Genomic DNA, 21,212 nt, shown 5'->3' on the forward strand with positions numbered 1-21,212 from the left:
CTCCCCCCCCCCCCCCCACATGCATGCAAACCGCCTATCGCCCGCTATATAAATATAACTTCTGTATTTGCATTTAACACGGCTATACATATAATTTCTTTTTTTTCCCCCCTATTTATTTATCTATTCATGAGTAAAAGGATCTAAACAAATTAAATCAACAAGAAATAAAGCATAATATTCAATCAGTAGTTTTTGTGAGATATAAATAACTTATAGAATACGTTTTAAACAAGGTCAAGAGTTTAATATAATTTAAATTTTTACTAACGTGAATTATTATATGCTTTAGTAGAGATCAAATATAACTAGATGAATATTTCTACTATATATGGCCCTAATATTGGGTTAGATAGTAATCTTAAACCTACGAGAATGGGGAGTATGGATCAGAATACTAGTGCAAGAACTATTCGTCCTGAACAATGGGAACCTTGGAAAAGTTTTGGAAAGTTATTAAATGATTCAATTATTGAGATGGGATGGCAGGAAAGGTACTCAATATTAAGAGATGTTGTAAATCAATATGGGATAAGTGAGAAGGGATTTTTAACATTGGATGAATTTCTAGAAATTCTAAATGATAATCCAATAACAAATGAAGAATATCGTACTGTTTTTTATAATTTAATGGATAGGAATCAGGATGGTAAGATGAGTGAAACTGAATTTACTTCTGGTATGCTTAGTTTGAGTCCACTAGCTACTAATGATCCAAGAACTAGTATAGGACAACTTCGATTACAGTTTATATTTTTATATTATGATAGCGATAGAAATGGGTTATTGAGCTTAAATGAACTGAAGAAAATGCTACTACATATTTCAGCGATACGATCACTTGCCAATAATACAAAAACTATAACAGAATCAAAAGCTAGAGAGTATGCCATACACTTAATTGCTCATTATGATGGAGTTTTTGGTTTTAATGCATTTTATACATCAGTACTGAATAATATCTTGAAAGGAACAGGATGGCTATTGAGAACTCACAAAGATCTGGTTGATTATATTAATAATCGAGGGATCCTAGAAGATACTAGTATGGTGAATACTAATCAAAGTACTAAGTCAAAATTTTCTCCATCACAGAATAGCCTACTTTCTTTAGGAATAGAGGAAGGAAAAGGGACAGTGGATAGAATAACTGAAACCCAACCAATATCTAGGAATTTAATCCAGACAGAAACAATAACATTGGATAATTCATTTATAAAAGACAATATAAAAACACCATGTTACAATAACAATAAAAAACCATTTAATAGTTCAATACTATATAATGGACAAATGAGTGATATTGAAGGCTCTGTAAGTATAGATAAGCACACAAGTTTAGTTCGTTCAACATTATTGAATAAAGATTTGAAATATCGAATAATTGAATATTATATGGATTTAGCTCGATTTTTACATATGGGGAAACTAGGAATAGAAGAAAGTATGAATATAACAAATATAGCAACAGTTGATGAAATAATGAAATTGTGTGATACTGTAGTAGAATTATTCCGTAAAGAAAATAGTTTAATTCAGAATTCAGAATTTAAAATGCCAGTTAGAATATTTGGTGATATTCATGGTCAACTTTTTGATATTTTGCACTTTTTCGAAAAATTTTCATGGCCACATTATCATCGTGGTGATATATTATCAATGAATTATATATTTCTTGGAGATTACGTTGATCGTGGTAAATTTTCACTAGAAGTAATATTTTTATTATTCTCATTTAAAATATTATTTCCTAATAAAATTATGATGTTGCGTGGTAATCATGAAGATCCATTAATGAATTTATCTTATGGTTTTCACACAGAATGTGTTAGAAAATATGGGAGTCACTATGGTCATTTATTATGGGAAAGAGTGAATGATGTATTTGAATTTTTATCTCTGGGTATAGTTGTTGAAGATCAAATTTTATGCGTACATGGTGGGATTGGTAAAAATATTCAAACTTTAGATGATATTAAAGATATTCCAAAACCAATCCATGTATCATCTGATTGCTTTTATGATAATTCTAAACATGAATTTGAAACAGTTAATGCATGTAATGCTTATAATGTTGAAAGGAAAATATTGGACTGTTTGTGGTCTGATCCAATTGATGATGATATAAATGATGAAAAATATCTATATAATGAAACTGATGTTGATTGTATTACAAATAACTCCGATAATGAAAATAGAGTTAATGTATACAATTATAATTGTAAAGATATAGATGCATTTATGAATAATACAGGAATAAAGCTAATTGTAAGAGCTCATGAATGTATACCAAATGGTTATGAATATTTTGCAAATGGAAAGGTATTGACACTATTTTCAACTACGAATTATTGTAATAATTATAAAAATGATGCAGCTATGTGTGTATTTATGAAAAATACACAGAATGACAATTTGATCCATTTTAATCAAATTATAAAATATAAAAGCATTGATAATTCTTTTGGGTGGATTGATGATTGTACTGGTACTGGTGATAATCTGAATAATAAACATATAAGAAATAGGCAATTTGATCATGTTGACATTGCAACTTCAAGATATACAAATACACCAGTTAATCGTAATTTCAATGTTGATAATCATATAAACAAACTACTTAATAGTAGTGCATTTATTAGCAATTACAAGAAAGATAATCGTGATTTTAAAGATTCAGTTTTAAAAAAAAGTTCACCTAGTAATAGTGCTAGCACGAACCGATATGCTAATAATACAAGTCCAAGAAGCTATGGGAAAGTTGGGAATCTTGATATAGAACCAATAACTCCACATAAGATTCAGAATATAATTGGAAAACCTATAAATTTAACTGCATTTGATTAATTAGTAATATAATATAAAAGAAATATAATATAATTAATGAACTGAATTTGTTGAATCAACTTATAAAATATTAACTTTAATTACTTCTTTTCAATGGTCGTTTTCTTTTTTCATCTGGAGCTTTGGGATTACCTCTTTCATAAAAATCTTGCAATAATTTTATTGCTTCATCAGCTAAAATATTAGATTTTATTTGGATCTCTGAGTTAATATCAATAACGTCATGAAAATCAATTACTGAACCACATCCACCAAATCTATCATTTTTGCATCCATAATAAATACCTTTAATACCTAAATGAGGCAAATTTAAATAGTATACATAAAATGAAATATTGACTAGGGAAATGTCAATATCAAAGATTTATATACTTGTGATAATTCACAAATTATATATAGTTAATTAACCATATTTAAATTAAAGAAGATATTGATAATATGAATGTCAATTCAACTAACCTGCTTGATTAAGAATTCCAATACACATAATACAAGGTTCTACTGTTACAAACAAATCATAATATTGTCCGAATTCCGGTTTTAGTGGAAATTTGGTATTTATATCTTTACAATTTATTCCATCAAGTTCTTGAATAAGTTTATCTGCAAGTCTCTCCAATGCAACCACCTCACAATGACGAGTTGCCTAAATTATGACCATTAATAAATAAAATAAGTTTCTTTAAAGATAATATGAATTCTAGTCTACAAAAACTTATTACTTACATTACATGATATATTGGTCTCATTATGAGCTGCAGATTCAATCTCTTTTGTTTCTCTATTAACTAAAATACATCCTACAGGAATTTCATCTGTATCAAATGCCTTTGTGGCCTACAAAGTTTTTATAATATCTTAAACAAGTTCATTTTTTTTTTTTTTTTTTTTTTTTTGAAGAAAATCTTTAGTTCAAACTAGATTAACATCAACATTACCCATTTTAATGCTTCCTTCATAAAAAATAAAACTTCTCTCTCTGAATAAGTCATATTGAGTAAAGAGATTAATACAATACAGATCGTTCAACAAATTTCCTACTCAAATAAGGCTAATCATATTAATACGGCGCTCCTACCGACTTTCATTTTACAAAGGATTTAGTTTATAAGAAAAAAAGGAACTCTTGAAATAGACATAATATGAATAGTTATATTGTAAATCTACTTAGAATTTGTGAAATGTTATTTCAACTTGTTATATATATTATAATAGTTTATTATTTAATATGGCACTTTTTTATTGAATTTTCTAAAATACAACTAAACTGAAATTCCTTACTTTTAGTTCCCCCTTTCTTCCTCTTCTCTTTCTAAATATAACTAGAAAGATCAAATATTGTATTGTTACTTTTGTTAAATATATTGATATATTTAATATCAATTCGTGTATATAGAAATTACCTGAGGTAAAATTATAAATTAGTTAAGTCATCTAAAGATATTAAAAAACTTTAAGTAAAATTTACCTTATTATCCACTTTATTGATATTAATATTCAACCTAATAACTTAATTAGGCTAAAATAAACTAATCTTTTTTAATATTCAAGTCTTAGTATCAATCTTAAAAATTTATAACCAATATTTGAAGCAATAAAGTAACTAAAAAATCTCAATTAGAACCAGATTAAATAATAAAATAATTCAAATCTATTAATATAAGATTTGCCCAGTATTTAGTATTATTTATTTAATTATTAGATTCAGATATTGTTTTTGTCAAATTTGTTCTATTTAGTAATCTCATTCTCCAATCAATAGAAATTCTTCTTTTACTACTACTATCTCTATCTATTGTTGAATCATTGCTACTCAAAGATTTTGTTGCTGACTCACATATAATTTTATCCTTATCTGTAATATATCTACCACTATTACACAAATCATTCTGCTTATATTTGTCTTTACTAGATGTTAACAATAAATCTTTAACATCTGTTACTTTAGTATCTTTAATTGTATTTTGATGTAGATTTTGTATTTCAATCCCCAAATCTCCCTCAAAAAATGAAAATATATCATGTTTTTTATTTTTTGAACTTCGTCCTTTAATCTTTTCTTTATAATTTATTGATACTTCTCCTTTTATTTCACTATTATCTATCTTTTTAAATAAACTTTCATAATACCTTAATTTCTTCATCTCTCTTTCACTCATTGTAGGATCAAAATAGGCTAAATCCCAACGAGGACCATCCCATACCAAGTTTTTCTTATATTTTTTGGTAGTTTTAACTTCTAATTTCTCACTTATAATTGTAGTATTTTCATTGGATACTTCTTTATTGTGTACCAATTCTATATTTATATCTGGATCACTATCATTGTATACTACACTAATTTCTGTTCCACTTTTCTTATCTATATTATTAGATATACAACCTTCTAAATAGTCAGATCTTATATTTAATATATTTTCATCTAATCCCTTCATAGATCCATAGTAATGATATTTAGTAATTCCATTAAAGTAAACTATAATAGAACTTGTAAAAAAACAAGTAAAATTATAGGCCATTATTAGCGGAATATTACCGCCTATAGTACCTAATGTAAATTTTTTATCAGCTGGTGTTATTTTTATGAGATCCCAAAATTTCCTCATTTTTGTTTCAATATTAATTTCAATTAATTGTTTCTTAGAATTCCCTATCTTTCTTTTAATATATCATTCATAAGTATTTATATACTTGAATATAATCTCAGAATATACATTACAGTTGTAAATATTAAATAAATTGATATTTTTTCCAAAGTTTTCACCTTATAACCTATATAATGATTACTTTTGTATTTTTACTTCTCTTTTCTTTATTTCAAATTATTTGTAATTTTTATTCATCACATTAATAAATATTTATTATTACCAATATTGTATATAATCTTAGTTATAGATTGTTGTATCAATACTTTAAGAACAAAATAATTGTAATTTATATTCTTCAAAATATCTAGACGTTATTTAGTAAATAGATTACAATTTACATATATATATATATATACATACATACATACTATTTTGTCAGTATAATAGTATTTATATTAGATAATTAGTGTTTTATTATTATTAATTTAAATATTTTTTTTTTTTACTTTAGACAATTATTCAATATATTATAAAGGAATAACCAAGAAAATCTAATATTACTAAATTTTTTTTAAAGGAGATATTATTACAAAACTATAATATAATAGTTTAAAAGTATAATAACTTTTGAACATGATCTAAATATTGAAATATCCTTGTATAATTGGTAGGATTTGCATGTTATATTCTTAGTATCAGAACTTATTGTTTATAATTTAGTTAAACAATGAAATATTCAGTTCTAAAATATTAGGGAAACTATTAGTTTTTAAATAATTTTGTAAAACATTTATAATAGATAAAAAGACAAAAACAAATATTTTTTTTGAACTTATTTTGACAATATATATAATTATATATTAAGGATGATATAGTTTACTAGAATTTCATATATTAATGCATGATTGCAGTATCAATAGCATATTTGGAATATAAATTATTTATAGTAAGTTTGATATAATAAAATAAATGGCTTATTTATAGTATTATAAGTAGCTAAAGATAAAAAATTAGTACAATATTTATATAAATATTAACTAACTGTATTTTGTTTATTTTTATATAGAACTCACAAAGTCTTGATTAACAGAAACCCGCAATTTGCAGTTCTTTTACAGGTATAATTTTTTCAATCTAGGTCAGACGTTAGCGGCTTTAAAACATGAAGATCTTTGCGCTCTAGATCTAGTAGCAACCCCTGTATACAACTTCTTTAATTATACAAAAACTTATGAATGCAAGTTATATGGGATTTATAGATACATAGTAAGGATGTGTGATATTGGTGACAATGATTTGCTAACAACTCTATTTAGTGACATTTTGCAGCGGAATGATGTAACAATTTGTACAGACTCATCATTAAGAAATGATAAACTATTACATGAATATGTTAATACTTGTAAAAATATAGAGCATAGCTTATGTAAATATAGTAATAGAAATAATAGCTCAATATGTCGATGTCAAAGTAAAAAGCAAATAAATGGTGAAATGTACAATAGATCACGTAAACGAAGTTATCGTTATAGTGGAGCATGTATAGAACCAAATATGAATTTAAAACAGTTAAATGTGACTAGTGAATTTGAAATTGGAGAAACTAACTCAAAGTATCTTGATTCAAATATTGATATTCTAAATAATGTGGGTAACAACCCTTATTCATTGTTTGGTGGCTGTTTTATTGACCTAACAAGAATAAATTGTTGTATAGAACATTTTTATAGTATTGGATCACTTCTTAATAGTAATAAAAAATCTGTTGATAAAGAAGGTAAAATATTGCAAAATCAAAATGGAAGACAAGATAATTTGAGTAGTAATCGTCCTCAACTATATTGGGCTTATCATAAAGCAACAGGATTTCCTGTTGTTATTAAAATAGTAAAAAAATCTAGAATATTATCATCATTTCCAGGAAGTTATCAATTATGGAGAAATTTATGCATGAAATTATTATCATTACCATTTCATCCCAATGTAATGAAAATATTTCAGGTTCTAGAAGATGAAACAAACTTTTATTTGATTATGGAAGGTTTAGAAGGTGGTGAACTTTTCCAATTTCTTGTTACAGAGCAAGCTATTCCAGAAGAAACATGTAAATATATTATTCGGCAAATTTTGGAAAGTGTAAATCATCTTCATTGTCTTCAAATGTTACATAGAGATGTAAAACCAGAGAATTTAATGTTTAGATATAAGAGAAATTCTGATAATAATTTACTTTCTCCATGTACAGTTTCATCTAAATCAACAGTTTCAAGTTCTGTAAGTACAGATGACTACAAAATTTCTAATAAGGAAGATCCTATTGCTCATCTTTCTTTAAAAAAATCTAGAGAATATTTTGAAGTAGTACTTGTAGATTTTGATACATGTCAATTACTAAATGATAGTTCTTATATGCAAATGGTCAAGCTAAAAAAAAGACTTGTTGGGACATTTGGTTACTTAGCTCCAGAAGTATTAAATGGTGGGGAGTATTCAACTGCATCTGATCTATGGAGTATTGGAATTATTTTGTATATATTAATGACCGGTATTCCACCACTACGTATAGATTTAATGTGTGACTATAATAAAGCTCTTGAAGTTTTAAAGAATGCAAGAGATCAGGGAGGTTTCCAATTTAATGTATCTCCTTTACCTGAATTCCCACTAGCTCAAGATCTATGTATTAGGCTTTTGCAATGGGATCCTAACAGAAGAATCAGATCCTGTCAACAAGCTCTAAAACATCCTTGGCTCCTAGATTCATTTAAATACAATCCTATAGGACCTATATATCAAAGAATACAGTCAAATTGTATAAATATAACACAGAGCCTTGCTATCAAAGATGAGAAAAAAGAAACTGAGTTAAAGTCATCACCATATCAGCAGATCTGTCTTCCTATATCAGCACGTATATCTACCCATAACTATCATTATCAAATGTAATTATTGAAGATCATTTCTTTTTGTTCAAAAGTTTTCATAGTCACAAAAGGATATTAGAATATTACTAATCAGAACAAAGTTTTTGATTTTTTTTTAGCCTCCATATATTTCAGTAGAATTACTAAGCTCTATTTTAAATTGTAATATTAGATTTATTTCATTATTTTGATTTAGTATATTCAGTAATATAATAACTAATCAAGTAGGCTAGTTATATATTAGTCCCATAATAAGACTAAATACCGCTACTGGTAATAGTACTGTGCATATTACACACACTTAAGCGCTTAAGTAGGTATTCCCCACACCCCATGCTTAACCTAAGGTTACCAAAAGTGAATTTCAAGTTTACATAGAAAGGTAGGAACTTAATTGAACAAAAAAGTTGTGAATTTAATTTAAGAGAAGGTTTTAAATATTAATTTAGATAACGTTTAGGCTGCTAACTTGCTATACATGCAGAACGGATTATCTGATCAAGAATTATCGGAGCAGTTAGTTCAGGTTTATAAGAATTTCCTTCTAAATGATGACGAATATTCTTCAAGAATTAGACAAATAGCTTTGGAAAATACTGAAAGTAGTCGTTTATTAGTGGATTTAAAAGATTTGAGAAGAATAAATGAGGACTTACCAAGAAAAGTTATATCTGAACCATATACATATGTCTCTCCTTTTGAAGATGCAATCAAAGAGCTAATAGATTTGGATAGAGGGTTAAACAAAGAGGGGAAATCGATGAATAAAGTTTCACTATCTGTACGTGTTGGGTTTACAGGTTGGTTTGGACGTCATCATCTTACTCCTCGTGGTTTAACTGCAAATAACGTAAACCGTATGGTTTGTATTGAAGGTATAATATCACAATGTTCTATTGTAAGGCCAAAATTAGTGAAATCTGTGCATATTTCACAGAGTAGTATGATTGGTAAATTAGATAGTAATGGGAATCCTGTACAGACTTATGTAGAGGTTCGGGATCATCGTGACTTATCTTGTCTATTCAAGGATAGATATGTACAAAGTGGTATTCCAAAGGAAGATAGTTATGGCAATAAAATGGAAGTAGAGATTGGTCTATGCAAATACAAGGATAACCAGAAATTAACATTACAAGAATTACCAGAAATGATCCCAACTGGTCAATTACCAAGAAGTGTAGAAGTTATTGTAGAGGATGATTTAGTTGAAGTAGTAAAACCAGGAGATAGGGTACGTATTGTAGGTGTATATAAACCATTAGGAAGAAAAGATGGAAATGCAATAACAGGGATATTTAAAGTTGTCATTATTGCAAATAGTATACAATTACTGAATATGAATGTTGTAAACCCAGATGTATCTCCTCAGGAGATAAAGGCAATGAAGGAGATATCTGCTAGATCAGATACATTTGAAATTTTGTCGAACTCATTTGCTCCTTCACTTTGTGGTCACGAGTATATAAAGAAAGGTCTTCTTTTGGGGATTCTGGGAGGAGCTGAGCATAATTTAGAAAATGGAACTCATATCCGAGGCGATATTCACACTCTATTAATTGGAGAACCATCTTGTGGAAAGTCTCAACTTTTACGCTTTATAATGTCTATTGCCCCATTAGCAATAAGTACTACTGGTAGAGGATGTTCTGGTGTCGGTTTAACTGCAGCTGTTACTTATGATCCAGATACCAAGGAGCGTAAGCTAGAGGCTGGAGCTACTGTTCTAGCAGATCGTGGGATTGTATGTATTGATGAATTTGATAAGATGAGTTTTGCGGATAGAGTAGCAATTCATGAAGTTATGGAACAGCAGAGAGTTACAATAGCAAAAGCAGGTATACAAGCATCACTAAATGCTCGTTGTTCTATCTTCGCAGCTGCAAATCCTGTTTATGGTCATTTTGATGATCGTATGGAACTAAGTCGTCAGATTGCTTTTCCAGATTCTCTATTATCACGCTTTGATCTTATTTTTATTGTTCGTGATGTTAAAACATCTCAACAAGATCGAAGAATAGCATCACAAGTCTTGGCTCAGATTCGTTATAAGAATTGTAACTCCAGTAATTTTTCTGGGCCTAATAGGAGTATGAGTACTGTTATAATTCAACCTGATCTTCAAGATGATGATAATACTGATGATGAGATTAATAAAATTTGGCAGACCTCAGTTTTTCAAATGTTTGAATCAAATAGTGATATGAATAATGCAAGTACATCCACAAAGCATCAAGGTAGAAGTATTGATAATACTACTACACAGAGAATCTTGACAACTAGTTTTTTAAGGAAGTATATTCACTATTGTAAGTACGTTAGAAGCACTCCAAAATTATCAGATGAGGCTATTGAGCTGGTTGCAAAATTCTTTTCTGATTTAAGATCAAGATGTCTAAATCAAAGCAACGGCAGTACTACATGTACAACTAGAACTTTAGAAGGAATAATACGTTTGGCTACAGCTCATAGTAAGCTTAAAATGCAGGATTTTGTATTGAAGGAGGATGTACAAGTAGCTTGTGAGCTCTTGAATTATGCATTATTTGGTGAATATCCTGATACTAAGTGTCTCGAACAGAATGAAGAGGCTGAAGAAAATGGCGATGATGAAGATACTTTTGACAGGGACAATCGTAGAAATGAAAAGAAATCTAGGCGAAAAAGTGATATTACATTTTTAGCTGATGATAATGGAAGTGTTCCTGCAGCACCTCCATCTTCTTCTGCTACAACTCCTGGGAGAATAGCCTTGGACCCAATTGAATCTGCAGCACGTGGTAGAGAAACTGCATTGGCAGTAGCTGATTTGCTACGCAAGGACATTGATGTAGATATAATAAGGTCAAGTAATATATCTGGTGAGAGGAAACAGCTTTTGATTTCGTGTATTGCTGAGCAATTTGCAGATACTGGCCTGGAAGCAATGCTGTTGGAAGACTTACTTGGACAGATTAATAATAAAATTAAGAATTCTAGTCATTCTAATCAGATAGAACTATCTACAATAGAAGAGTTAAAGGAAGTCATTTATCTTCTGGAAAGTGAAAATAAGCTTATGACTGTTGATGATATTATATATTCAGTTGTTAGCTAATAACAACCACAAACTTAAGAAAATAATCATCCGGTAGGTTAACTCTTCGGAATTGATTTGAATAAAAACTCAGTAAATCTAAAATTCAAACTAATAAAGATTATAAAAAGAAATATTGAGCAATTTGAGGATATAATCGGTGGGGTATTTGCAATTATATTGACATTAATTTTTTCTAACTATGGGATCATTATACATAGTTACTTCAATGGATAGTGTGAAGAACTATTAATTCTGTATTTAAATAAGATAGAAATAGCTTTTTATTTATAAGTTATTCACTATAATTAAGCAATATTCTGACGACTCTTGATGAATATTAGCTTTACTCATAATAAACCTTTTAATAAAAAATCCTATAATCTTTTCTAAGTAGTATTTAAAGTATCTTGTATTTTGCAGATTACTATGCTAGTGTGAATATACTGATTAAGGAGCTGTGATCTATCTGATCAAACTCACTGTGGTTAGCCTAATTCTCAAAAGTAGTGTCATATACCATCTATCTGATGCCCTCCCATAGAAGCTGTGAAGGGAGATGCTGGTGGTAAGTTCACAGCACCATAGGAGTTCGTTTGACCTGAATAAAATATATTACTATTTTGAATAGGAGGAGGTCTTGGAGGTGGTGGGATACCACCTGCAATAAAACCAGGATTTGTGTTGAGTAAATCAAGAGGCGAGTTAGATATCGGTATGTTTGAAAGAGCAGATGTATTTCTAGCAACACTATTTACCATATTAGGAACACTAGTTATAGCTTCATACCATTGTGTTAATTGATCTGCCATATATTGACTATTACTTTGTATCCCCTGTGTTATATCTGAAGGATTAATTTGAGTAGGTAATCTAGAACCAAATTGTCTCTGTATAACTTCCATGGTCTTTTTGTTTTTTTGTTCTCTCCAAATATCCTGAGCGTAACGGAATCCTGCTGGGCACTTTGCTTCAATAGAGTGATTTGCCTTCACAGTCTGAGCAAAATTGGAAAGCCCTGAACGTCTTAGTAAAGATGAAGATGAATTGGTAGATTGAGCAGATGCTGCAGAATAAGATTGTTGATTAGAATGTAAATATTTAAATTTAGTCGGAGTTCTTCTCGAATTTCTGCAAAATTTAGGACCTGATATCATCCCAGGAGCATTTCTATTATCAACTTTAGCAGCCTTTAATAAACAAGTACGACTCAGCATATCATACGTGAAATAATCACATCCAGCATCTATTTGGCATTGCAATTGACAATCAAATGGAGTCATTAAAGAGTGAACTACTTGTAAAGTATAGCCTGGATATTCTATATCTGAATCATAACAAGATTGGATACTCATGCTCGTAGGGAAATCTGGCAAACTCTGATTTTCTGATGATCTCTTTTTTCTATTATTACCTCTCTTATTTCTAGCTTGGCTATCGCCAATCTCATCTCTAACTTTATCAGAAACATCATAGTCACTATATTTGTCATGCTCATCATTGATTACCTTATCAGAAAATTCGAACTCTCCATTATTTTTATTATTATAATTTGGAGATTTTACAGTAGGATCTGTGGCTATTCCATTATCTTCTCTAAATTGTCTGTCCTGGTTACCTACTGATTGTATTGGAGCTAAACACAAATACTTATCAGGGGGAGCTAAGTCTTTGCAACACATATTCAAATCACCACATATCATTGGGTCTTCCTCACATTCATTCACATTAATGCATAATTTACTATTGTATGGTGATGTTATATAACCTGCTGATCTAAAACAATCACATATATAGCTTCCTGGAATATTTAAGCAACTAGATATACTCAAATCACATGGATTATTTTCAAAACATTCATCTATATCTATACATGTTTTACCATCATTATGTAACCTATATCCATCTTTACAACTACATTCACCCTGACCCTCAGCTCCACTTATACATAACTGTGAGCAATCATTTAATTTACCATTATAATCCTTACATTTATTAATTGCCCTACACCTCCCCAACTCAAAAATCAAATTTCGATCTAAGCATTCACAGCGGAATGAGCCTTCTGTATTTATACATATAGTTGAGCTTGGACAAGCACTTAGTTCTACGCACTCATCTATATCTACACATTCATTCTGTCTTTGCTCATGAACTCTATACCCTTGTTTGCATTCACACTCATATCCCCCAAGTTTATTTATACAGTGTTGTGATATCTCATCACAACTATCAATACCTAATATACACTCATCTACATCCCTACATCCAGTACCATTTAATAATCCGTCTCCCTCAAAGCCGTTTGGGCAACGACATTTTGGAGCTCCTACAAATAATGTTTCGACATAACACTCAGCATTCGGAACACAAGGATTATTTCCAATTGTGCATGCATTCAAGCCTTGGGATGATGCACTTTCAAGCAGCAAGCCAATACACCCTAACAGTACTACAAACATGGCCCAGCTTATATGTTTAATGCCCTTTTCTTTTTATAAAATATAGAAATATATTTAGAGTTAAAGATTCATTCTTAAAATTCTATAGAAAGTTAGTTCATTTGTGTTTAATTTTCTCAGTTATGCCCGAATCAGAGATTTATAACTAGATAGCTATGTCCTAATAATAAACTTGACATTAGTACACATTTAACTAACTAGGACCACTTGTAAATATTAAATTAAATTTTTTATTCTAATACTCCTATTAATCACTTATGGTTGATACTTTTAAAGTTAGGAATATCTATCATTATTCTCTAAGGTTTTACAAGTTAATAGGCTTCAAAAATATTAGCGCTGAGATATCTTAAAACAACGCTACTAGATGATAAAATTGTCAGAAGCTAGGGCTTAAGCTAGGCTACAACTAAACTGTAATAAGCATATATAACTCAATTCACTATATGTGAATAAGCAAATTTTCATCATAATTAAATAAATAAATCATTATTTTGACTATTTCAAATTTATGGACAAGACAAGTGAGTCTGTAGGATACCGTTGTAAAAAATGTGGGTCCTTATTGTTTAAGCAAGAGCATATACTGTATCATGGAGTACCTAGGAGTTCAGAAGATAGACCTCTAAAAATATTAACAGATTCTAACCAATCATTTATAGATAAATGCACTGTATTTATAAGCACAATGGAATGGATGAAGGAATTAAAAAATCAAACAGGTAAATTAAATTGCCCTAATATAAAGTGTAGAGCTAAACTAGGCTCATATAGCTGGTTTGGAATGCAATGTACTTGTGGTTATTGGCAAGCTCCAGCCTTTCAAGTATACAGATCCCGTGTTGATCTGTTATCCCTAACTGGAAGCCATGGAAACTTTGCAATTGAACTGAAATATTAATAACCTAATGATGAATATATAGGCATAGATAATTATTTAAGCAGAATTCTCATTTAATGTGTCTAGATAAGTAGCTTTTATTAAGACTTATTGATTTCCATAAGTGGAAAATACCAATACGCTATAGACAGGTTTACTTCGGAATTACACCTATATATTGCGCTTGATTAGACAGTAGCTCCCGCAATTACAAGATCTATACTTTATTTTTATACTTATGTTGGTTTTGATAATACAATGAATGCTCCCAATAATAAAGTTGAGATTATTGTAGATGATGAGATTGAAGTAAAAGTACTTCAGTCATCAATGAGTGGAAAAAATTTAATTGGTAATTATAGTGAAAAATCTGAAGATTATAATTCAGAAGTAAAATCCACAAGTGAGATGGATATCCACCAAATGAAAAGTAAGACTTTACAACCACCAACTCCACGACTAGAAAGATGGGATAGTAGATTACCAGAAGAATCTACAGTAAAATCTGACCCACAACTTTTGAAGGAGCTTTCTGAGTCTGCTTATTTTGATGATGAAAAGAACAAACTTTAATCAACTTCTCCTAAAGCTAAATATGAAGTTATTTATATAACTACAGGTTACTCATCTACAAATTATGTTACTGTACTGGAAGTTGTTTTAGGTAATAACTAGTGTGTAGAGAATTGAAGGGGAGGATGCTTGAAAACTTAATCCCTTACAAAAAGAACATAAATTATATTAAAATTAGCCAAGTTTCTTACGCCACAGTGTCACTTCTTGTCTTTTAAAGTATCTCCTATCTTCTTCATCAACAATGACTAGATTTAGGAAATATCTCACGGACAGTTTATTTTGTATGTTTTTGTAAGTTGGAGTTAGATCAAATCCACTCAAATACATCCTCAATGGTATGAATTCTTGTTTCACAGGTGCACCATCCATTATTTCAAATTTTGATAATACTTCAGTTTCTGTTATAGCAGAAGTTCCAGAACCACATGTTTCTAGGCGAATAACATCTATTTCCATATATTTAATTTTAAGCCTTACTATCGAAAAGTAGACTTTGCCTATAACAACATCTTTTAAATGATATGTTGATTTTTCATATTCCAATTCAATATGAAGACATCCTTCAACTCCAACTTCCATTTTAATTCCATCATCTCCACTTTTCGTAGTGAGAGAATTTGGGATATTTTTTGGATCACTAGATATATTCTGCACAACAAAATCTACTTCCTTAACAATATTACTAGCATAGGATCTTAATACTGTGAGACGTACAAAATAGCGTAATTGTATATTTGTACCATGATATGTCTCATAAGGTTTGTCAACCATATTAAATTTCCACTTGTATTGTTTTGTTTCATATAAACTTCCTGAAGGTTCCAAATCCTTTGTTATTGAAAAAAAATCATAAGAAGATGTACGGTCATATATAACATCAATTTGACCAATTACTTCAACTCGAATACCTTGGTGGTCTAGTTTCCTTCCTGGTTTTACATTTACAGTTGCAGTTCCACTTATATCCTCACCATCACTAAAAATCAAGCCACGTTCACCTTTCTTATTCCTACTTAATGGAGCTGATTTCCTACCAGCATCTTGGTTTATTGTTAATTCAAGGTTACATGCATTCAAGCTTGATAAGAATGCCAGCATTTATGTTCTCACAGTACCAGATATCCTATAATGAGTTATTTCAAATACTTTTCTAAGTGAATTCTCCTTAATATGTGCTATATTTCTTAAAGTTCCACTTTTTTATTAAGTAGGGAAGATGAAATAAATCCCCTAAGTCCTAGCTTCTAAAATACCACGCCAGTTTACCGCCATCACTTATAAAATATTTAGTCTTAAGTATTAACCTTACTAAAATGGTACCCCTACTTAGACTTTTAAGAAAGTTCCTTATAAATATTTGTAAGCTAGTGCGAACAAATCTTGGTTTAAAAAGTAATTCACTTGATATATTTCGTTGTGTATAAGTATCAACCAAATATCATATCACAATCTTAAATTAGCTATTTATAGGTCACAATAAGGGGCTCTTCTTATCTTTAGAAGAAATTTGATCATTCTGAAAAGCTAAATACTATTGTGTTCACTAAGTAATTTAAAAGAGTTATAGTTATTCAATAATAAGTTTTGCCTTTATTTTTTCCAAATCTTCATCTTGTGGCGGTTATTAACAAGTTGACAAACTAAAGTACTTCAAGAGTAGTATGATGTACACTTAAAGATTTCAGTAATAGTAGTTTAAAGTAAAATTGAGATGGGAACTTAAATTAACAATAAGACTACTTAAATATGTCAGTATACAGAATTATTGATACTATACTATATATTACTCTAACTTTGACACATATTATTAAATGTTGGTATAATGATAGTATTAATATTACCAAAATTCTAATCCTAGCCTTCATCTTGATTTTTCCTATATACTTGGTATATCAAGAACTAAGATTACAATTTTTAATATTCAAGGATTTTCAACTAGTTGCAAATCTAACATTTCCACTCTTCCTATCAACCATATTTAGAGGAATAACATTTAGGTATACTCAAATTATACAGAGTTACATCTTGATAGTGATGATACTAAGTACTTTGATATACTTGGATTATAAAAAAAGAAATGTTGGAGTCTATTTTAACCAGTATTGGGCATTATCATTTTTTTCAATTGTATGTTTTATTATTAGTTCAACTAAAATTCAATCATTTCAGTTACTTCTAATTTTATTATTTTCAGTGAAATACTATATTTTACTACTGAAATTTCTATCCTTAGAAAGTAGGGATAATGAAAAGCAATTTTGCAATTTCGGAGAATTAAACTTGGCTTCTCAATTTATTGGTTTTATATTAATGATATCTCTTATTATATTTAAAGAGTCCTTTAGTACACCAAATATTCCAATATGTTCCTTGTGCTTTGCTTGTATGAGTATTTTTAGCACTTTAGTATTACCATTTTATCTGTATTTCTATTTTCAGATAACAGGTGATAATGGTAGACAAGATAACGGAACAGTATTAAATATATTATATATATTTCGGTTATTCACCTTTATTATTGGACTAGTCGTTACGGTCATTGTTTTTTTACCTTATATATCTACTAATATACTTTTATACATGGTTAATAACATACTATATTCTGCAATAACTAGACTTCTTATTTTATACTGGTTAACTATTTTGGTTTTACTTTTGGTTTCATTAAATTTAATTACTAGTATATATTTAGAAAAAGATGAGATAATGAGAATTATTATTAGAAAATTTTTTCATTTAGTGACTATTACAATACTCCTACCTCCTTTATTACTTTGCAACAATTTCCAAGAAAATTATAATATTCGCTCAATTTTGAGTTTTATCTTTACTAGTACCTTTGCAGTTATAAGTATTTTTGTATATATTGAAATAATTCGGAAATCCAATATGTGTAACCGTTTTACTAATCTGACTAACTTTTTACTCTTACCATTTATTGATGAGAAAGATAGTATGAATGGATTTATATTAACTCATACATATTTGCTATTTGGATTATATTTTCCAATAATGAATGAATATTTCCACTTTTTAACAGCGCATAAATTTGATCTTGTTGCTGCTTGTATTGGGTTAGCAACTACTGGTATTGGGGATGCCTTTTCTGCTATGCTTGGAGTTCTTTATGGCAATAAGAAATTACCTGGCAATGAAAAAAAAACATATATTGGTTTTTTGTCATTTTTTGTCTCTTGTTTATTATTTTTACTCTTTATTTACAATATCTCATATCCACATTTTAGTACTCCTATTAAACTTGTGTTACTGGCTTGGAATTGCTCTTTGCTTGAAGCCTATACAAGACATATTGACAATGCTATAGTTCCAATATATGCGTTAACTTTATATCTCAATTTGAATTTATAGTAATCTTGAGTTTATTTAGTTCTAGATACTAATAGTTTAAGACTATTTTGTGTGTTGTGTGTGTTGTGTGTGTAACATAGGTTACCCTCCTTAGTAATTGAGAAACTAACCCACAAAAGAAGTTCAATGAAGAGAAGAAAAAATAAGGAATCATTTCATCAAATATTCCCTGATTGTGTACAGAATGTAAGCTTATATTATATATAATTAATTTCTTAGTAGCTTAAAATGAAAAATATATTTTACATTCCCTATTTGTTCTATATAGGTATTAAATAATCTGCTGCAAAGAATTGAGGATGGTAGTGTTCCATTACTGCAATTATTACATGAGAAACTTAGGAAACAGTTATATATATCTCAAGGTGATATACTATCTGAACTTGTTGAAAAATACAAGCTGTTATCAACACAAGATATAACAAATGATGAAATAGAAACTGAATTAAATGAAATATTTGATGGAAGTTGCAGCCGTTCATGCCTAGTACTGGGGCGTCCATGTGTAGGAAAGACTTATGCTTTATCTTCATATTTAGCAAAAAAAAAACTCAAAGTCTCAGATTCTTTATTAATAGTAATACGTGTAAATTGTATTCACTACGATGATAACTCCCTATTATATACAATACTTCAAAGATTGAATGAATATTTTCCAACTCAGAAGAAAATGTTCTCTGGTCACCAAAAAAACTTTGTCCTTAAAGAAAAGTTAGTTGATATCTCTAAATGTGGTTATACAGTTGTATTTATTCTTGAAAATAGCGAATCTATGATATTTGGAAATTCAAATACAGAAGACTTAAGTGTAAACTTTGTTGGTCAATCTATGAGGCAGATGGCCTTGTATACACTAGTTGATACTATGCATTCCTCTGATGTAAACTTGATTTTAATATTAACCAGCTCAATGTTAGATATACCTGATTATTTTGAAAAAAGAGTCAAGAGCAGATTATCCCAAAGAAGAATTTTAGTTGAATCATTTCATAATTACAATGAGAGATACAAATTAGACTCAACATTAAAAAGTATTGAGCAACTTCTTTTTCTAGATTACTCTAATAAACATGAAAATAAAAATATATTAAGCTTGAAAAATATTTATAATCAATCAATAAGGCAATTATTTGCAGCATTTTACTCTAATACTTCTTTGGAATATGACAATATCTTAAAAAAGTGGAAATTCAGTCTAGATTGTGATTTGGATCCATCTTCAATTATTGTACGCTTTGCTAGTGCATTTCTTTCAATAACTCCAGGAGACTCAGTTATATCTCAGGTACAAAATATTTGCAGTACTTTTTACCTGCAAGAGGCTATAGAATTATTTCAACCAGTATCACATTACTCCAATTCAAATAATACTTTTAACTTTATGAGCCAAGAAAGCGTTAAGATCAAATTAATGGAAGAACTATGTATTATTGAGCATATCTTATTAATAGGAATCGTTAAATTAATAAATAATGAAAGTTCAGCTAAGACATTCAACTCTTTAATGGATGAAGTAAACATAATGAAGACCTATTTATTATCTAGTGAATGTTCTGCAGTAGCGTTCAATTTCGATATTTCCGAGAATTCCTATAGAACTTCATTTCTAAGATTACTCAACTTAGGAATTTTGGAAGTTGATTTGAGCAGCAAGTTTCCAACTATTCCTGATATAGCTGGGGACTTTACTAGCATAAAATTTCCACTCCATAATATATATAGTAAATTATTGCAAAAACTCAATATTCCAACAGTATTACAATTTTGGATTCAAAATAAAATAATCAAATAAATTAACATTGATAAGTAATCATATTGTGACTTTTACTTGTATAACTTATAGGAATTGAAGCCAAGCATTCCCAATTAAGTTTGCTTCTTTTAGCTTTTGTTATAGAGCTTATTTTTCTCTTTCTGCAATATTTCTTCACTACAATATCTCTTAATTTCTTCCATTCTAGTTGACCCTTTTCTTTTAGAATTACATTAATAATTTGTAACCATTCGTTCGGTTCCCCTGTTTTATCTATTACTGCTTCTTTATTTGATCCTTTACTCTCTTCTGTTTTTTTTACCTCCGTATTCATAGTGTCATATACTTTTTGACTTTTTTCATTAGTAAATTGTCCCCAATATTTCTCCTTTTCAGTAATACATTGATTATGAGTTTGGTAATCAAAACCTTCAAAAGTCTTACTACAATCTACACATGTAAATTCCCATGCATCTGGACAATTATTAATACAATGAGAGTTTACTTTGTTCTTCTTTATAACATCTTGACAATTTCCACATACAAATGAGACCATTTTTATATTATTAAAAAGTTTTCTTGTCAAATAATGACACCAATATCCTAATAAATTTTAAGCGGGTAAATGTTAAAACTGAACTTAGGTACGAATATTTTTCTTCTAGTTTATACTCTTAGTCTCATTATAAAGTAACCTTAACAATATTATTATTGTTAGTATTAAATAACTGTAGTAT

The 21,212-nt window shown here is 29.1% G+C and overlaps 12 protein-coding genes across 12 annotated transcripts, besides 16 other annotated features; 7 read left to right on the top strand and 5 right to left on the bottom strand.

The window, feature by feature from the left end:
* Positions 1-244: 244 nt before the first annotated feature.
* Positions 245-266: a sequence feature (AT_rich).
* Positions 267-312: 46 nt separating this feature from the next.
* Positions 313-2,847, top strand: CMU_013180 (serine/threonine protein phosphatase, putative; the record flags this gene model as incomplete). The annotated part of the gene is made up of 1 exon (XM_002140956.1): positions 313-2,847. The coding sequence occupies one exon, from the start codon at positions 313-315 to the stop codon at positions 2,845-2,847; it is 2,535 nt and encodes an 844-aa protein (XP_002140992.1).
* Positions 1,715-1,749: a sequence feature (AT_rich).
* Positions 2,843-2,885: a sequence feature (AT_rich).
* A 38-nt stretch (positions 2,886-2,923) lies between these two features.
* CMU_013190 (cytidine/deoxycytidylate deaminase family protein) lies at positions 2,924-3,839 on the bottom strand (the record flags this gene model as incomplete). Its single annotated transcript, XM_002140957.1, has 4 exons — positions 2,924-3,141; positions 3,307-3,493; positions 3,574-3,684; positions 3,786-3,839. 4 exons carry the CDS (start codon positions 3,837-3,839, stop codon positions 2,924-2,926), a joined length of 570 nt encoding a protein of 189 aa, XP_002140993.1.
* Positions 3,719-3,743: a microsatellite.
* A 205-nt stretch (positions 3,840-4,044) lies between the features above and the next one.
* Positions 4,045-4,077: a sequence feature (AT_rich).
* Positions 4,078-4,474: 397 nt separating this feature from the next.
* Positions 4,475-4,510: a sequence feature (AT_rich).
* Positions 4,511-4,538: 28 nt separating this feature from the next.
* Positions 4,539-5,453, bottom strand: CMU_013200 (uncharacterized protein; the record flags this gene model as incomplete). Its single annotated transcript, XM_002140958.1, has 2 exons — positions 4,539-5,323; positions 5,384-5,453. 2 exons carry the CDS (start codon positions 5,451-5,453, stop codon positions 4,539-4,541), a joined length of 855 nt encoding a protein of 284 aa, XP_002140994.1.
* Positions 5,454-5,693: 240 nt separating this feature from the next.
* Positions 5,694-5,714: a sequence feature (AT_rich).
* Positions 5,715-5,830: 116 nt separating this feature from the next.
* Positions 5,831-5,862: a microsatellite.
* Positions 5,863-5,874: 12 nt separating this feature from the next.
* Positions 5,875-5,969: a sequence feature (AT_rich).
* Positions 5,970-6,201: 232 nt separating this feature from the next.
* Positions 6,202-6,299: a sequence feature (AT_rich).
* A 65-nt stretch (positions 6,300-6,364) lies between these two features.
* Positions 6,365-6,406: a sequence feature (AT_rich).
* A 31-nt stretch (positions 6,407-6,437) lies between these two features.
* Positions 6,438-6,472: a sequence feature (AT_rich).
* A 235-nt stretch (positions 6,473-6,707) lies between these two features.
* Positions 6,708-8,381, top strand: CMU_013210 (protein kinase domain-containing protein; the record flags this gene model as incomplete). The annotated part of the gene is made up of 1 exon (XM_002140959.1): positions 6,708-8,381. The coding sequence occupies one exon, from the start codon at positions 6,708-6,710 to the stop codon at positions 8,379-8,381; it is 1,674 nt and encodes a 557-aa protein (XP_002140995.1).
* Positions 8,382-8,837: 456 nt separating this feature from the next.
* On the top strand, positions 8,838-11,456 carry CMU_013220 (DNA replication licencing factor MCM3, putative; the record flags this gene model as incomplete). Its single annotated transcript, XM_002140960.1, has 1 exon — positions 8,838-11,456. The coding sequence occupies one exon, from the start codon at positions 8,838-8,840 to the stop codon at positions 11,454-11,456; it is 2,619 nt and encodes an 872-aa protein (XP_002140996.1).
* Positions 11,457-11,947: 491 nt separating this feature from the next.
* CMU_013230 (calcium binding EGF domain-containing protein) lies at positions 11,948-13,897 on the bottom strand (the record flags this gene model as incomplete). Its single annotated transcript, XM_002140961.1, has 1 exon — positions 11,948-13,897. One exon carries the CDS (start codon positions 13,895-13,897, stop codon positions 11,948-11,950), a length of 1,950 nt encoding a protein of 649 aa, XP_002140997.1.
* Positions 12,968-12,989: a sequence feature (AT_rich).
* A 210-nt stretch (positions 13,898-14,107) lies between the features above and the next one.
* Positions 14,108-14,132: a sequence feature (AT_rich).
* A 276-nt stretch (positions 14,133-14,408) lies between these two features.
* CMU_013240 (uncharacterized protein) lies at positions 14,409-14,798 on the top strand (the record flags this gene model as incomplete). Its single annotated transcript, XM_002140962.1, has 1 exon — positions 14,409-14,798. One exon carries the CDS (start codon positions 14,409-14,411, stop codon positions 14,796-14,798), a length of 390 nt encoding a protein of 129 aa, XP_002140998.1.
* Positions 14,799-15,035: 237 nt separating this feature from the next.
* Positions 15,036-15,350, top strand: CMU_013250 (uncharacterized protein; the record flags this gene model as incomplete). The annotated part of the gene is made up of 1 exon (XM_002140963.1): positions 15,036-15,350. The coding sequence occupies one exon, from the start codon at positions 15,036-15,038 to the stop codon at positions 15,348-15,350; it is 315 nt and encodes a 104-aa protein (XP_002140999.1).
* A 174-nt stretch (positions 15,351-15,524) lies between these two features.
* On the bottom strand, positions 15,525-16,451 carry CMU_013260 (vacuolar protein sorting 26, putative; the record flags this gene model as incomplete). The annotated part of the gene is made up of 1 exon (XM_002140964.1): positions 15,525-16,451. The coding sequence occupies one exon, from the start codon at positions 16,449-16,451 to the stop codon at positions 15,525-15,527; it is 927 nt and encodes a 308-aa protein (XP_002141000.1).
* Positions 16,452-17,099: 648 nt separating this feature from the next.
* Positions 17,100-18,722, top strand: CMU_013270 (phosphatidate cytidylyltransferase family protein; the record flags this gene model as incomplete). The annotated part of the gene is made up of 1 exon (XM_002140965.1): positions 17,100-18,722. One exon carries the CDS (start codon positions 17,100-17,102, stop codon positions 18,720-18,722), a length of 1,623 nt encoding a protein of 540 aa, XP_002141001.1.
* Positions 17,830-17,852: a sequence feature (AT_rich).
* A 126-nt stretch (positions 18,723-18,848) lies between the features above and the next one.
* Positions 18,849-20,514, top strand: CMU_013280 (uncharacterized protein; the record flags this gene model as incomplete). Its single annotated transcript, XM_002140966.1, has 2 exons — positions 18,849-18,908; positions 18,991-20,514. 2 exons carry the CDS (start codon positions 18,849-18,851, stop codon positions 20,512-20,514), a joined length of 1,584 nt encoding a protein of 527 aa, XP_002141002.1.
* Positions 18,915-18,936: a sequence feature (AT_rich).
* Position 20,515: 1 nt separating the features above from the next.
* Positions 20,516-21,031, bottom strand: CMU_013290 (uncharacterized protein; the record flags this gene model as incomplete). The annotated part of the gene is made up of 1 exon (XM_002140967.1): positions 20,516-21,031. The coding sequence occupies one exon, from the start codon at positions 21,029-21,031 to the stop codon at positions 20,516-20,518; it is 516 nt and encodes a 171-aa protein (XP_002141003.1).
* Positions 21,032-21,212: the final 181 nt, after the last annotated feature.

This window comes from Cryptosporidium muris, genomic scaffold (genome assembly GCF_000006515.1).
Source record: "Cryptosporidium muris RN66 scf_1106632373475 genomic scaffold, whole genome shotgun sequence".
Classification (NCBI taxonomy): Eukaryota; Apicomplexa; class Conoidasida; order Eucoccidiorida; family Cryptosporidiidae; genus Cryptosporidium; species Cryptosporidium muris.